Source organism: Schistocerca cancellata, chromosome 10, assembly GCF_023864275.1.
Source record: "Schistocerca cancellata isolate TAMUIC-IGC-003103 chromosome 10, iqSchCanc2.1, whole genome shotgun sequence".
Classification (NCBI taxonomy): domain Eukaryota; kingdom Metazoa; phylum Arthropoda; class Insecta; order Orthoptera; family Acrididae; genus Schistocerca; species Schistocerca cancellata.
The window spans coordinates 131,736,752-131,755,390 of record NC_064635.1 but is presented as its reverse complement, the minus strand read 5'-3'; the positions used below and the strand labels follow the sequence as shown (position 1 = coordinate 131,755,390).

General features: G+C 39.1%; 1 protein-coding gene across 1 annotated transcript in view; it reads left to right on the top strand.

The window, feature by feature from the left end:
* The window catches only part of LOC126106192 (ankyrin repeat and SOCS box protein 3-like), a 126,413-nt gene that overhangs the window by 95,807 nt on the left and 11,967 nt on the right, over positions 1 to 18,639 (top strand). The window contains exon 4 of the mRNA XM_049912428.1: positions 1,051 to 1,160. Coding sequence (XP_049768385.1) covers positions 1,051 to 1,160 — 110 coding nt within the window. The remainder of the gene's footprint in view (positions 1 to 1,050; positions 1,161 to 18,639) is intronic.

The following is an 18,639-nucleotide window of genomic DNA, read 5'->3' as shown; positions in this document are numbered from 1 at the left end:
AGTTCCATACTACTTCTCATAGAATGTATACTGATCAGCAAAAACATTATAACCACAGCCCACTATATCAGATGCTGCCTGGTGGTATTTTGGGTACATGACATGTCAACAAAAGTATGAAGACGTACATAAGCAGAGGAAACAGATGGGGGATGACTCTAGCATATATGAGCTGCAAATGGGGAAATCCATTGAGATAAGTGACTTTGACAAAGGGCAGATTACTGTTACACAGAGACTGTGAATGAGTATCTCACAAAGAGCAAAGTTGGTTGAATATTCACATGCTACTATAGTGAGTATCTACAAAAAGTGATGGTTGGACATCCACAACTCTTCAGAATGTTGGGTTCAGAGGCTTGTCTGCTCTATAATGTAGGACAGATGGTGGTCTGTGGCCTCTCTGCCAAAAGAGCACAATTCTGGTGCACGCGTAAGTGTTTCTAATTACAACATTCATTGTACACATTGAACATGGAGCTCTGCAACAGATGACCCCTATGTGTTCACATGTTGAGACAACATAGCCAATTATGAATGCAGTGGGCATGGGACCATCAGGATTCAACTGCCAATAAATGCAAACATTTGGCTCTTTGGGTGAATCACATTTGCTGCACTAAGTCAATGGTTGTCTCCACAAACACCATCATCGAGGTGAATGCTGACTTGAAATATGCAGTGCACCATGGATTCATGCTTGTGGGAGCAGTATTATGCTATGAGAGTCTCCTGAACTTCCAATGGAACTATGCTAGTAATTGAAGACACACTGATAGCTGTGAACCACCTGCATCTATACATGCTTGTCCTCTTTCAGCAGTATAATTGTCCATGTCTCAGAGCCAGAACTGTGCGACAGTGGTTTGAGGAGCATTCTAGAGAACTCTTATTGATGTCTCTGTGACCAAATTCACCTGTGCAATGTGTGTGTTTGAGATGCTTTGTTGTGACTACATTACAAAATTTTTCAGTTATCTACTAGAATGCAGTATTCATGTATGTACTTTGTAGGTTTTAACCTTGTAAATGTATTGTCTTTTTTTTCAGCTTGTGAGCTTAATTCAGTAGCCTGTGCACAACTGCTTTTAGAATCCGGTGCAGATGTCAATGCTGCAGATGTCTTTCATAACCGACCTGTTCATGAAGCCATCCACAAAGTATGTTTTGCTACCTATATTATAAAAATATTACCTTTTGATTTTAATGAAATGAATACAGAATTTCATAATCAGTTGCATTTAAAGAAGGCATATGTAAATAGAAGTTAAGGAGTATCTTCTGCTTCTGTGCTTAATGCTCTTAGTTACAAGCATTTTAGATGAGTAGTTTCTTTTCCTCTGCGCTCAATGACTTCCTTGCATCCCTGAGTCACCACTTACTATCAGCCCATTTCCACTCCTTCGCTTCACTGTGCCTCCTCCTTTTCTTACTCTGATTATGGACTCCATTCTCGTGCCCCTTTATTCTTATCACTCTTGCTCCTGCACATTATTTTCCGTCTTCACACTCTCCCATCCTTTGTGCTCTCACCCCGTTACTACGTTCTGCTCTTGCCTGTCAACTGTTTCTCTGTTTTCACTAAAGTTATTAAAAAAAAAACAGGATCTCAGTGCCTATTCAGTTTTATATTTCCTGTCATGTAAATAAATCTCTTCAAACACCAGATCAAATCCTAAATGGCCATACTTGTTCAACTTAGATAATGCCCTGTATTAGTCTCCCTATGTTGTCAAGTCATTAGACTGTAAGCTACTTTCCTGGTGTTGCAATTTTTAATGCACTTGACAGTTTAGTCAAAAGTTGTTTTTTGCACCTATTTTATGATGATAGATTTCAACCTCTTACTAGATAATTTTCAGTCATTATGTGCAGCAGCTCAAACTATCCTTATCACAAATCACTGTGATAATCCTCAAAACTGCAATTACTATTTTGGACGAAACATCCCATTTTTGCATGTCATTAGACATACTCTTTTCTGGCCTCACCATTCCATTTCCATATCTTCATCCTTAAATTGTTTTGAGGTGGTGCCCTGCTGTACCACACTGTCTATGCACATCCACTACTCATCAAAGCAGAAACAGGCATTGGTCCACCCTTCCTGGTATATTCACCCCTTTTACTCTTTCTCCTACCATACTGCATATAATTGGGTACACCCCTCTTTTCATAACAAACATATTTTTTTTTGCACAAATCTATCCTTGACTACAGGGTAGTCTGAAACTTCCTTTATTACTTACTTAGACATCGCTGTTCCAGTGCTGTGGGTAAAAGCTGTCTGGTTGCCTTTCTCACATTTCTTTGCTTAGACTTACTTCCACTGGCTCTCAAATCCTGTGCCTCATTCTGCTAATATTGTATATTCCATCGTATCCTGTCTTACTTAATGTTCTGTATTCTTACTAGAAAGATATTTACTAAAAATACTTTAATAAACCATCAATGTTAATCATAACATTAGCAGCTTGCTGCATTCAATGTTCATTTATTTGCTCCCTTCTCTTGTCGATCTTCATGATGTGTCTACCTATCCCCAGCCCAGGATCCCACCCTGGTGGCATGTCATGTAAGGCTGGAGTCTTATGGAACAAAGCCAATGGTTTTATTTATTTATTTATTTATTTATTTATTTATTTATTTATTTATTCATCTGTAAACAAATTTCTTTGTATGGATGTCGTCATTATACATACATATGTACATTATTTTGTCATATAAGGTAATGAAATACAAGCTATATATAATAAATTCATTATATATATATATATATATTTAAAAAGAAAGATGAGACTTACCAAACAAAAGCGCTGTCAGGTCGATAGACACACAAACAAACACAAACATACACACAAAATTCAAGCTTTCGCAACAAACTGTTGCCTCATCAGGAAACAGGGAAGGAGAGGGAAAGACGAAAGGATGTGGGTTTTAAGGGAGAGGGTAAGGAGTCATTCCAATCCCGGGAGCGGAAAGACTTACCTTAGGGGTAAAAAAGGACAGGTATACACTCGCGCGTGCACACACACACACACACACACACACACACACACACACACACACATATCCATCCACACATACACAGACACAAGCAGACATTTGTAAAGGCAAAGAGTTTGGGCAGAGATGTCAGTCAGGACGGAAGTACAGAGGCAAAGATGATGTTGAAAGACAGGTGAGGTATGAGTGGCAGCAGATTGAAATTAGAAATTAGCGGAGATTGAGGCCTGGCGGATAGCGAGAAGAGAGGATATGCTGAAGGGCAAGTTCCCATCTCCGGAGTTCTGACAGGTTGGTGTTAGTGGGAAGTATCCAGATAACCCGGACGGTGTAACACTTTGCCAAGATGTGCTGGCCGTGCACCAAGGCATGTTTAGCCACAGGGTGATCCTCATTACCAACAAACACTGTCTGCCTGTGTCCATTCATGCGAATGGACAGTTTGTTGCTGGTCATTCCCACATAGAACGCTTCACAGTGTAGGCAGGTCAGTTGGTAAATCACGTGGGTGCTTTCACACGTGGCTCTGCCTTTGATCGTGTACACCTTCCGGGTTACAGGACTGGAGTAGGTGGTGGTGGGAGGGTGCATGGGACAGGTTTTACACCGGGGGCGGTTACAGGGGTAGGAGCCAGAGGGTAGGGAAGGTGGTTTGGGGATTTCATAGGGATGAACTAAGAGGTTACGAAGGTTAGGTGGACGGCGGAAAGACACTCTTGGTGGAGTGGGGAGGATTTCATGAAGGATGGATCTCATTTCAGGGCAGGATTTGAGGAAGTCGTATCCCTGCTGGAGAGCCACATTCAGAATCTGATCCAGTCCTGGAAAGTATCCTGTCACAAGTGGGGCACTTTTGGGGTTCTTCTGTGGAAGGTTCCGGGTTTGAGAGGATGAGGAAGTGGCTCTGGTTATTTGCTTCTGTACCAGGTCGGGAGGGTAGTTACGGGATGCAAAAGCTGTTTTCAGGTTGTTGGTGTAATGGTTCAAGGATTCCGGACTGGAGCAGATTCGTTTGCCACGAAGACCTAGGCTGTAGGGAAGGGACCGTTTGATGTGGAATGGGTGGCAGCTGTCATAATGGAGGTACTGTTGCTTGATGGTGGGTTTGATGTGGACGGACGTGTGAAGCTGGCCATTGGACAGGTGGAGGTCAACGTCAAGGAAAGTGGCATGGGATTTAGAGTAGGACCAGGTGAAAATTGAACCATGCCTGGAACACTTCCGTCCTCCGTCACAGCGGGACCCACCTCCTCTTCCTCAAAATCACCCTCTCCTAACCTTCCAGGAATTTCTGACTTCCAGCCTTGCCTCTCAATCCTTCTTAAAAAACCTTAATCCTACTCCCAACATCACCACTGCTGAAACCCAGGCTATCCGTGATCTGAAGGCTGACCAATCCATCGTCATTCTTCCGGCGGACAAGGGTTCCACGACTGTGGTACTTGATCGTCGGGAGTATGTGGCTGAGGGACTGAGTCAGCTTTCAGACAACACTACTTACAAAGTTTGCCATGGTAAGCCCATTCCTGATGTCCAGGCGGAGCTTCAAGGAATCCTCAGAACCTTAGGCCCCCTACAAAACCTTTCACCTGACTCCATCAACCTCCTGACCCCACCAACACCCCGCACCCCTACCTTCTACCTTCTTCCCAAAATTCACAAACCCAATCATCCCGGCCGTCCCATTGTAGCTGGTTACCAAGCCCCCACAGAACGCATCTCTGCCTACGTAGATCAACACCTTCAACCCATTACATGCAGTCTCCCATCCTTCATCAAAGACACCAACCACTTTCTCGAACGCCTGGAATCCCTACCCAGTCTGTTACCCCCGGAAACCATCCTTGTAACCATTGATGCCACTTCCTTATACACAAATATTCCTCATGTCCAGGGCCTCGCTGCGATGGAGCACTTCCTTTCACGCCGATCACCTGCCGCCCTACCCAAAACCTCTTTCCTCATTACCTTAGCCAGCTTCATCCTGACCCACAACTTCTTCACTTTTGAAGGCCAGGCATACCAACAATTAAAGGGAACAGCCATGGGTACCAGGATGGCCCCCTCGTACGCCAACCTATTCATGGGTCGCTTAGAGGAAGCCTTCTTGGTTACCCAGGCCTGCCAACCTAGTTTGGTACAGATTTATTGATGACATTTTCATGATCTGGACTCATAGTGAAGAAGAACTCCAGAATTTCCTCTCCAACCTCAACTCCTTTGGTTCCATCAGATTCACCTGGTCCTACTCTAAATCCCATGCCACTTTCCTTGACGTTGACCTCCACCTGTCCAATGGCCAGCTTCACACGTCCGTCCACATCAAACCCACCAACAAGCAACAGTACCTCCATTATGACAGCTGCCACCCATTCCACATCAAACGGTCCCTTCCCTACAGCCTAGGTCTTCGTGGCAAACGAATCTGCTCCAGTCCGGAATCCTTGAACCATTACACCAACAACCTGAAAACAGCTTTTGCATCCCGTAACTACCCTCCCGACCTGGTACAGAAGCAAATAACCAGAGCCACTTCCTCATCTCCTCAAACCCGGAACCTTCCACAGAAGAACCCCAAAAGTGCCCCACTTGTGACAGGATACTTTCCGGGACTGGATCAGATTCTGAATGTGGCTCTCCAGCAGGGATACGACTTCCTCAAATCCTGCCCTGAAATGAGATCCATCCTTCATGAAATCCTCCCCACTCCACCAAGAGTGTCTTTCCGCCGTCCACCTAACCTTCGTAACCTCTTAGTTCATCCCTATGAAATCCCCAAACCACCTTCCCTACCCTCTGGCTCCTACCCCTGTAACCGCCCCCGGTGTAAAACCTGTCCCATGCACCCTCCCACCACCACCTACTCCAGTCCTGTAACCCGGAAGGTGTACACGATCAAAGGCAGAGCCACGTGTGAAAGCACCCACGTGATTTACCAACTGACCTGCCTACACTGTGAAGCGTTCTATGTGGGAATGACCAGCAACAAACTGTCCATTCGCATGAATGGACACAGGCAGACAGTGTTTGTTGGTAATGAGGATCACCCTGTGGCTAAACATGCCTTGGTGCACGGCCAGCACATCTTGGCACAGTGTTACACCGTCCGGGTTATCTGGATACTTCCCACTAACACCAATCTGTCAGAACTCCGGAGATGGGAACTTGCCCTTCAGCATATCCTCTCTTCTCGCTATCCGCCAGGCCTCAATCTCCGCTAATTTCTAATTTCAATCTGCCGCCACTCATACCTCACCTGTCTTTCAACATCATCTTTGCCTCTGTACTTCCGTCCCGACTGACATCTCTGCCCAAACTCTTTGCCTTTACAAATGTCTGCTTGTGTCTGTGTATGTGTGGATGGATATGTGTGTGTGTGCGCGAGTGTATACCCGTCCTTTTTTCCCCCTAAGGTAAGTCTTTCCGCTCCTGGGACTGGAATGACTCCTTACCCTCTCCCTTAAAACCCACATCCTTTCGTCTTTCCCTCTCCTTCCCTCTTTCCTGATGAGGCAACAGTTTGTTGCGAAAGCTTGAATTTTGTGTGTATGTTTGTGTTCGTTTGTGTGTCTGTCGACCTGCCAGCACTTTCATTTGGTAAGTCACATCATCTTTGTTTTTAGATATATTTTTCCTTCGTGGAATGTTTCCTTCTATTATAATGATATATATATATTTATTTATTTATTTATTTATTTATTTATTTATTTATTTATTTATTTATTTATTTATTTATTTATTTATTTATTTATTTATTTATTTATTTATTTATTTATTTATTTATTTATTTATTTATTTATTTATTTATTTATTTATTTATTTATTTATTTATTTATTTATTTATTTATTTATTTATTTATTTATTTATTTATTGTGTGTTACACACACAATTTATCATTGAATTACATCGTGCTGGAGAACCTGCTGCAATCAAAAGAAATATATCACAAGTCTTCTGTAATACTTGTATGGGTAAGTTAAAATCTAGAATGTACATTTTATAATTTATTAACCTGATCATTTATTTATGCCAATTTTATGCTGCATGAATTCTCTAATTGAGTAAAAACTATTTTTTAATACATATTCTTTAAGAAATGTTTTAAATTTACAGAGTTCTCTTAATGCTTTTGATTTCTTTTGGCAATTTATTGTATATCTTGACACCTTGATAAAACATAGTGATTTGGGTTTTAGTTTTATTCATTCTGTCTAAGTGCAAGCATTTACTGTTTCTGGTTTGGTGATCATGTATGCAGCTGTTTGCTAAGTAGTGCTCAACATTTTTGTGAATAAAAACTGTAGTTTGCAAGATATATTCACTTGGGATTGTCAGAATACCCCACTTTTTAAATAGCTCACTGCAGTGTGCTCTTTTTTGACTCTTGCTCATTATTCCGATAGCTCATTTTTGCAATCTGAACACACATTTCACATTTTGGGCATTTACACCCCAGAATGTTATGCCGTAACTTATTATAGAATGTATGTGTGCAAAGTATGTCATTCTCTGGCATGAACTATTTCGCACAGAGTGACTAATATTCATAAGGCATAGCATGCTGTGCTAATTTTTTTCCCGAGCATCCCAATATGTTCATCCAATTTTAATTGTTGATCAACATACATACCCAACAATTTTGTGCTGGCTACACACTCTACAGTTTCATTTTGAACTTTAAGTTTTGTCATATTCGGTTTTTTCTTTATATAGAAGTTTGTTATTAGTCTCCACATTAAGGGTTACTTTGTTGTTGTTTGACCAGTTGTGAACTTCCATAAGTGCCTTTTCAGCTTTTACATTTAACATTTCTGGTGTCCTGTCTGTAATTATATTGCTGTCATCAGCAAACAACACTGTTTCTCCTTGTTACCCACTGTGGGAAGTCATTAATATAAATAGGCAATAGTATGGGGCCTAACACACTCCCTTGAGGTACTCCAATGTTCAAATATTCATCTGAAAGATGTTTCACTAAATAATTTGAGTTACTTGAAACTTGAGATACCTCTACTCTCTGCACACTCTGCACTCTCTGCAAGGTAAGATCTAAACCATTTATTTACAACCCCCCTGATTCCTAGTGCTTCAAGTTTACCTAGTAGTATTTCATGGTCAACTGTATCAAATGCTTTGCTGAGATCTAGGAAAATGCCTGTTACTTGTTCTCCTTTATCTAGGGCTTCTAGAACTACTCTTGTAAATTTTTCTGTAGCTGCTTCTGTTCCCTTTCCAGTCCTGAAACCAAACTGTTCTTTGCATAGGAGTTGGTATTTATTTAAGTAGTCCATAAGTCTGTTTTTCATAATAGTTTCCATTATTTTTGAAAAAGAAGACAGCAATTAAACTGGTCTGTAATTCTCTCTATTTTCTGTATGACCCTTTTTGTGTATGGGAAGAATTTTTGCATGCTTTAGATAATTAGGGAAGCAACCTGATGAGAATGACTCATTTATAATGACTACTAAGGGTTCTTTTATGCTGATAATGCAGTTTTTTAGTATACACACTGGAACTTCATCTAAACCTGTGGATGATTTACTCTTGAATTTATGACCAATTTGCTACTGATTTCATTTCCATTGGTGGGTAGTAGTAGCATTGTGTGAGATACATAGTTCTTTGCCATTGTGTGTTGTTTTAGGAAGCTTTCCTTGCAGTTCTATTGCTATATTACTAAAGTAGTTGTTTATAAAGTTTGCCAGGCCCTTAGGATTATCTATTAAACTAGCTTTATTTCTAATTTTTATGTCCATCTGCTTTGATTTTGAGTTACCAGTTTCTTGTTTTACTATATTCCAAATGGCTCTGCTTTTATTGTTTGAGTTATGTATGGTCTTTCCATTTTGGATTATCTTTGCTTCCTGCAACAGTTTTCTGTATTTCCTCTTGTACCTAAGGAAAAAACTGTAAGAAGGCTGGGTCACTCTTATCATTTTTGATAGAGCTCAGATATTTGAGTGTTTTAGAGGATTTTCTGATACCTTTTGTTACCCAGGTCTTCGTACTAGATCCCCCAACAGAAAGTACTACTTCAGGAAATGTTTCCTCAATTTTTAACTTGAATATATTCATGAAATTGTTGAATTTTTCATTTACGTGTGTTCCTGAATGAACTTCTGACAATATCTGGCCAGTCATCTGTGTTGCAAATTCACTCCTTTTTGATTAAGAAAAAACCCTTCTGTAGCTAAGCACTTTTACTTGTAACTTTGTAGATATTTTAAGTTTTGCACTTTGACCAAAGTGGTCTGATATCCCAAGGTTTTTAAGTTACTTCACAGCATTTATGGTTAATATCTGTTAGAATATGGTCAATTATTGAAGATAAGTGTTTGGATACTCTTGTGGCATTTGTTACCCATTGTGAGATACCATAACTGTAAAAGATATTCAAGAACCTGGTGCTGACTTCATCCATTTTCAGCATATTGATATTTAAATCTCCACAAATAATATGTACTTTAGGATTACATATTTTGCCCAACACATGTATTAATTTAGTGAAAAAGGTTTTGACACCACCATTAGGAGACCTATATAAACACAGTATATACAATTTTTAAGGGTATTTTGTTCTTTTAACTCTACTACTGAAAGTTCAAAATGTTTTTCTTCACTCAAATCATATCACTCCTAACTATGAACTGTAGTACTTTTTTCACATAAATACATGAGCCCCCACCCCTATTTAATGTTCTGCTATAATAACATGCTTATTCATAAGAAGGTAAAACTATGTATTCAATTTCAGATCCTTTGCACCAGTGTTCAGTAATGCAGACTATCAAGCTATCTGTGGCTTCTAGTTCAATTTCTAACTGTTGCACTTTGTTCCTTATTGACTGAACATTCTGGTGAAATATTGTTAACTAATTATAGTTACTTATCTTGGGCTTTCTTCTTCCTTCTATTAAAAAATCCTTTAGATGGGAAGGAGGCACAGATCTTCTTTTGTTCACACTGCTACATGATATATCTTCTACTGTTGCCACTTCTGTAGCTGTTGCTTCCTGACCTGTCTGTGGTAATGACACTGCTCCCATCACCACTGTTGTTCTTATGTTCACTTCACTGCATCCTGGATCTTCTGTTACTATTGGTTTTCCATTCCTGGTTGTTACTGCTGTTGTAGTAGCTGTTACTGCTGTTGTAGTAGCTGTTGATGCTGACACTGATCCCTCTTCTGCCAATGTTATCAAAACTGCTCCATTTGCAACTGTTTCTTCTGTGGCCTCTAAATCCTCAATATCTTCAATGGTCAGTTGCTGTTTGAATGTTTGCATGGTTTGTCTTCTGTCTGGATGTTCTGCTGCCTCCAGTGGAATTGGGTCAAGTATTTCACTGTTTATGGAAATAGTTTTCATTAACTCCCCAAGCTTTTCACATAAATAGGACTTGCCTTTCTCATTTAAGTGCATTCCATGTTTTGTGAAGCATTCTTTCCAAATCAGTTGTATGAAGATAGAAAACATTGTCCATGGATCTGCAGATTTCTTGGTAGATCCTGTTGGCTTTCTTGATCTCTTTATTTACACATGACCATTTTGGTAGATCATGCCTGTGAGTTAACCCTATAACAATAACACTTTGATTTTTTATTCTGTTTAGAACTGTCTTTAGTGTTACAGTAGCTTCTCTTAGCTTGTTTTTATAGATATCATTTGCACCACCGAATATTACTATGCACTGATTTTGCCATGTGTGATTACTATAATTACAGTCTTTTAAAATTTCTTTCATACAGGCACCTGGTTTGATGAAACCTGTAGCTCTGAGACCATTCTGATATCATATTTTCTCTTCTAACACTCTTCCATTACACCACAGGCCACAAACACTAGCCTTGACACCCTGTTATTGCCAGACAGTGTAGACTGTGCTGTTTCTTCAGTAACCATCTCTCCAAATCTTGAAATAATTGTTTTATATGTAATAGATTTGGCTAGATCATCTTACTTCACTTACTCATCACCCTGGGAAAAAAAGTAACAAGAGATGTAAAAGTGCAACCAAAAGCATTTCTTTTGAAGTAAAACACTTTTTCCCTTAACAAGCTTGCGGCTACCCTACCAGAATTATTACAAACCCAACCAGTCAGTTCTAGGGGAAAGTTGTGAATGTAATGTACTAGCCTTCCTCCCAAAAATTTGAAATTTCATATCTTCTCAAGATGTCAGCATAGTTAAACACTTTATCCTCAATACTTAAAGCATGCCCTAAAAATACTGCTATCAAACGTGGTATGTCAATTTTTCGATAAGAACCATCAAAAGTGACTTCTTTGTATTTGTACTTGGATGATGGTATTCAGCCAAATGCACATCATCTATTTTATAATCAGTTGTTACACTTTCAAATGATAGTGCTTTAGTTTATTAGAGATATTTTTTGATTTTTAATTAGTAATGATTAATGTGCTTCTGGATATTTTCTGATTGATTTCTACTATCAGTCCATTTATACAATTTTAACCAAGATGTTCACATAAAGCTTCCATTTAATACTACTGTAGTTTAAATAATGAACTAAATTATTTAAAACCACTGGAAATTCAGGTATCAACCATTTACTCGCATACCATGTCAAAATTGGTCAGTTTTTCATATCGTCTTTCACAGGGTATGACTTGGGGTCCTATGTATAAATAGTAATGACATATGACATGCACCTTCCCACATCAAAAATTCATTTAAATTATTACTAGCAAAGTGCAAACCATTATAATTATGTAATATCCTTCGTTTTCCTGTCTACAAACTAATCCTTTAAATAACTTACCACATTGGTAGAGGTTCTTAGTTTAATGGGATATAACATTACATATTTGGAACAACAGTGTGAGCACCCCCCCCCCCCCCTCTTGTGGGGGCTTATAACTTTTTTGCAAGTAAGTGCTTGATTACTGTGGGGCTCTTTGCAGCACTGCTTCCCTTTCTGTGCTGCAAGCTTATACTGACACTATCCCTCTCCCCCCCCCCCTCTGCCTTTCCACTGGATGGTCTTTCTCATGCAGTTCTGACTTGGACTTGGTACACAATTTCAGACCTTAGTTTTCCATTTCACTTTGGACAACCTTCCTTCCACTAATCACATTTCCGAAGATTTTGGAAAAGTGGTGGCAAGTCACTTCCCACCCTTCACACACACACACACACACACACACACACACACACACACACACACACACACACACACCCTCTCTCCCTCCCACTGTGCATCCACAACCAGAAATTTACCTTGACGACCAGTTACTCAACATGGTGGAGACATCACATTTTGGGACTGGTCTTCAATGCCTGGCTGATGTAGATTCCCCATCTTCACCACGATGAAGAAGATGATGATGAAGATGAAGAAGAAGATGATGATGAAGAAGAAGCTCAAACAAACAAAGAACAACACGCATCAATTAAACAGAGGAAAACAAAATCTTAAGACAGCCACCAGAACAAGCACAAATAGAACATGAAGTGACACATGTGTTAGATATACAAGAAAAATTTCAGCTAACATATATAGAATACAAAGACACAGATATGGAAGAGTTAAAACTACTGGTTTATATAGGACCACTCACTACACTAAATATACAAGCTAGGAAGAGATCAGAACAAACCAACACACAGAAGAAACCTACAAAATCAGCATGGCAACACAGGCTACAGATCAGAATAGAAAAACTGAGAAAAGACATCGGACAGCTAATACAATTTATAAGAAATGAAATATCAGACAAAAAATGAAAAATGTTAGGTAAAAATCTCACAACAAGAAGTGATAGAGCAATTAGATGAAAAGAAGCAGAAATTACAAGCATTGGCCAAATGACTTAGAAGATACAAAAAAAGTGAAAATAGAAGGAAACAAAACCAAACATTCAACACAAACCAAAAGAAATTTTACCAGACAATAGATAACACACACATTAAAATAGACAATCCACCAAACATAAGACATGGAACACTTCTGGAGCAACATAGGGTCAAACCCGGTACAACATAACAGGCATGCACGGTGGATACAAGCAGAAACAGGTACGTACAAGATGATACCACAAATGCCTGAAGTGATAATTTTGCAACATGAAGTCACCCAAGCAATTAATTCTACTCACAATTGGAAAGCCCCTGGAAAAGATAAAATAGCAAATTTCTGGCTAAAGTAGTTCACCTCAACTAACTAAATTATTTAACAGTTACATTGCAGACCCATACACATTCCCTGATACACTTGCACATGGAATAACCTATCTGAAACCTAAAGATCAAGCAGACACAGCAAACCCAGCTAAATATCGCCCCATAACATGCCTACCAACAATATACAAAATATTAACTTCAGTCATCACACAGAAATTAATGACACATACAACACAGAACAAAATTATAAATGAAGAACAAAAAGGCTGCTGCAAAGGAGCACGAGGATGTAAAGAGCTACTGATAATAGATACAGAGGTGACATATCAAGCTAAAACTAAACAAAGGTCCCTACACTACGCATACATTGATTACCAAAAAGCCTTTGATAGTGTACCCCACTCATGGTTACTACAGATTTTGGAAATATACAAAGTAGATCCTAAATTGATACAGTTTCTAAACACAGTAATGAAAAACTGGAAAACCACACTTAATATCCAAACAAATTCAGATAACATCACATCACAGCCAATACAGATTAAGCGTGGAATATACCAAGGAGACTCATTAAGTCCGTTCTGGTTCTGTCTTGCTCTGAACCCACTATCCAACATGATAAATAATACAAATTATGGATACAATATTGCTGGAACATACCCACACAAAATCACACATTTGCTATACATGGATGATCTAAAACTACTGGCAGCAACAAATCAACAACTCAACCAATTACTAAAGATAACAGAAGTATTCAGCAATGATATAAATATGGCTTTTGGAGCAGACAAATGTAAGAAAAATAGCATAGTCAAGGGCAAACACACTAAACAAGAAGATTACATATTGGATAACCACAGCGACTGCATAGAAGCGATGGAAAAAACAGATGCCTATAAATACCTAGGATACAGACAAAAAATAGGAATAGATAATACAAATATTAAAGAACAACTAAAAGAAAATATAGACAAAGACTAACAAAAATACTGAAAACAGAATTGACAGCAAGAAACAAGACAAAAGCTATAAATACTTATGCTATACCAGTATTGACCTACTCATTTGGAGTAGTGAAATGGAGTGACACAGACCTAGAAGCACTCAATACACTTACACGATCACAATGCCACAAATATAGAATACATCACATACATTCAGCAAAAGATTCACATTAAGCAGAAAGGAAGGTGGAAGGGGATTTATAGATATAAAAAACCTACATTATGGACAGGTAGACAATTTAAGAAAATTCTTTCTAGAACGAGCAGAAACTAGCAAAATACACAATACACATGGCTAAGAAACGGCAATATATACAGTGAGACAGGATGATTCATGATCGCAATACAGGATCAAACAATAAACACCAGATATTACAGCAAGCATATTATTAAAGATCCCAATACCACAACAGATAAATGCAGACTTTGCAAACAACAAATAGAAACAGTAGATCACATCACAAGCGGATGTACAATACTAGCAAATACAGAATACCCCAGAAGACATGACAATGTAGCAAAAATAATACATCAACAACTTGCCATAAAACATAAACTAATAAAACAACACATTCCCACATACAAGTACACACCACAAAATGTACTGGAGAATGATGAATACAAATTATACTGGAACAGAACGATTATAACAGATAAAACAACACCACATAACAAACCTGACATCATACTCACCAATAAAAAGAAGAAATTAACACAACTAATTGAAATATCCATACCCAACACAACAAATATACAGAAGAAAACAGGAGAAAAAAATTGAAAAATACATCCAACTGGCTGAGGAAGTCAAGGACATGTGGCATCAGGATAAAGTCGACATTATCCCAATTATACTATCAACTACAGGAGTCATACCTCACAATATTCACCAGTACATCAATGCAATACAGCTACATCCAAACATATATATACAACTACAAAAATCTGTAATTATTGATACATGTTAAATTACCCGAAAGTTCCTAAATGCAATATAACATATACCATACAGTTACATGGAAGTCACGCTTGACCGAGGTCCGCGTCACGTTCCATTTTTAACCAGACTTAAGTCTGAGAAAAAAAGTCAATAATAATAATAATAATAATAATAATAATAATAATAATAATATTTATTTGTCCATATTAACTCCACAGCCTCAGACATGGTCATTTTTAGTGCGTTCATAAATGTAGAACTATCTGTATTGCAACCCAGAATTCTTTAAATGATTATAAACAACTTTAAATTAACAAATGTTTCAGCATGCCCTTAAGAAGATTGCCAAGGAGCTGCTTTACATTACTTGGCAACTTACTGTAGAATTGTCTTGTAATTTCAAATGGACTGAGACCTGTAACTCTTTTATTAGTGAGTATCCTATGATAGTCACATCTGGTTTTTGTATTGTAATTATGAATGTCTCTTCTCCTTACATTTATTTCATCACTCTTTCACAAACATTATAGTCTTAAGAACATACAATGAATACACAGTCAGTAAATTATAGAGTTTGAGATAGTCCCTAGAGGACTGGCATTTGCATGTTGTTGTTGTTGTTGTTGTTGTCTTCAGTCCAAAGACTGGTTTGATGCAGCTCTTCATGCTACTGTATCCTGTGCATGCTTCATCATCTCCCAGTACCTACTGCAACCTACATCCTTCTGAATCTGCTTAGTGTATTCATCTCTTGGTCTCCCTCCACGATTTTTACCCTCCACGCTGCAATCCAGTACTAAATTGGTGATCCCTTGATGCCTCAGAACATGTCCTACCAACAGATCCCTTCTTCTAGTCAAGTTGTGCCACAAATTTTACTTCTCCCTAATTCTATTCAATACTTCATCATTAGCTATGTGATCTACCCTTCAAATCGTCTGCATTCTTCTGTAGCACCACATTTTGAAAGCTTCTATTCTCTTCTTGTCCAAACTATTTATCGTCCATGTTTCACTCCCATACATGGCTACACTCCATACAAATACTTTCAGAAATGACTTCCTGACACTTAAATCTATACTCGATGTTAACAAATTTCTCTTCTTCAGAAACGCTTTCCTTGCCATTGCCAGTGTACATTTTATATCCTCTCTACTTTGACCATCAGTTATTTTGCTCCCCAAATAGCAAAACTCCTTTACTACTTAAGTGCCTCATTTCCTAATCTAATTCCCTCTGCATCACCTGATTTAATTCAACTACATTCCATTATCCTCGTTTTGCTTTTGTTGGTGTTCATCTTATATCCTCCTTTCAAGACACTGTCCATTCCATTCAACTGCTTGTCCAGGTCCTTTGCTGTCTGACAGAATTACATCATCGGTGAACCTCAAAGTTTTTATTTCTTCTTCATGTATTTTAATTCCTACTCCAAATTTTTCTTTCATTTACTTTACTGCTTGCTCAATATACAGATTGAATAACATCGGGGATAACCTATGACTCTGTCCAGCATTTGCTTATATTAGCAATTATCCTAACGGCTGTCTTTTGAAGCCTGAAAACCATGTCCATGTAGACTGTGAGTATATCACCCCAAATCTCAATATCATATTGCAAATGTGAGTGGATTAAACCATAATACACTTTTTTAAAGAGAAGAGAAGGGGAGGGACATTATATTTGCAAGATATTTCAGTAAGGAAATATTACAAGTAACTTTTTTACACATGTAGAATCATATGCTCTTTCCATGTGAGAGATTCATCAAAGGGCCTAACAACTTATCAGATTTTCAACTGTAGAAAGTGATTCAATATGAGTATTAAAATAATTTAACAATAAATTTATTATTAGGTGTTGTCCTTATCCACGGCAATTTTATTCATTGTTCAATATTCTGTGATCATTTCAAAGTTCTCTTTATTGCTTTGAAATGCTAGCTGCTCAGTATAGTGCCAGCCTATAAATGATGTATCATTAGCACATCTCACTAATTTTGAGATTTGTAGCTGTGTTATGTCATTTATATACTCTTTAGCAAAGGTGCTGGCTACATCTCAATACACTTCACTGCCTCAGTAACACCATCTGATGTGCAGACCACTCTACCCTTCTGGAGCTTTACAAAGCCCGAATCCTGTCCTGTCCTGATTGTGGGAGTCTGGGTTATAGTTTGGCATCACCTTCAGCACTGCAGTCACTGGACCCAAGATACCTCTGTGGGATCCAACTTCCAGTGGGAGTCTTTAGAGCTAGCCCTGTGAACAGGTTACTTGTGTAGGCTGGGGCCCTCAGCTACAGATTAGGTACTGGTAACAGTTACTCAGTTAAGCTGTACACGTTCACAGTTCCCCTAAATATCAAACTACTTTTTTTTTTTGTTGAAGGGAGATCCATCTCCCCAGATAAAGACCCAGAACTGGGGTCACAACTGCAGTTAGGCTACAGGGTCTCTGCTCTTAACTCCAACTGGCCCCACTGTTGCCTCTCGTCAAGGAGCTATCCTGTACACCTCCACGGTGCATACCCAGTACTGGATCTGTCTCAATTTATCTTTTGGACTGAAAGATTCAGATGACTCCATGGTGTATGACCACCTGTTCCTTGCTGTCCAAGATGTACTTTTGGGTTTGGAAGTAGTATACAGTGACGGCTCAGCAGTTTGTTCATAAACTGGTTTTGCATACGCATGTACAAGGTGCAGTGAACTATGCTCCCTGCTGAAGGGATGCAGTGCCTTCACTGCTGAATTGGTGGCCATCAAATGAGCCCTAACCTTTGCTCATTCTTGAGCTAGCAAGATGCTTCTAATCTGCAGCAACTCAATGAGCAGCCTTCATGCTATAGACCAGTGCTACTCAGATCACCCATTACCCACAACTATCTAGGATCTTCTTTCTGACATCCATCAAGTTGGACAGCCAGCTGTCTTTGTTTGGACTGCTGAACACGTTTGGATCTCAGGGAATGATCATGCTGATTGCTTGGCAAAGTTGGTTATCAGGATGCTGATTTTGGAAATAGGAGTTCCAGAACAGGACCTTCTGTTGACTCTGTGCTATTGGTGTTCTGCCATGGACTCACCAAACAGAGGGCAATAAGGGAGATGATCATGTGGCAGGTTTCCCTTCGTGCATCTCCCACAGAAACCACCATCCTTTGTTGGCTATGCATTGGCCACATTTGGCTGACCCACAGCCGCATTCCCAGATGTGAGGACCCACCCTACTGTCACTGGGGTGCCCCTTGATGATGGCCCACATCCTACTAGACTACCAAAATTTGGCTGCTTTGTAGTGATATCTTAAACTTCCTGACAAGATACCTCAGGTGTTAGTGGATGATGCCAAAGTGGCTGACATGATTTTATGTTTCACCTGCAAGGATGGTCTCTTCTCATCTCTGAGTTGAGCCAATTAGACCTCACTGATACCCTGAGGTGTTGGAAGAGCACTCCCCACCTGCTCTGGCTGAGGTTTATTCTCTATGGCCCTTGCTTGGTAGTCTGGCCTGGCCTCTACCCTTCCAACCTTTTTATTC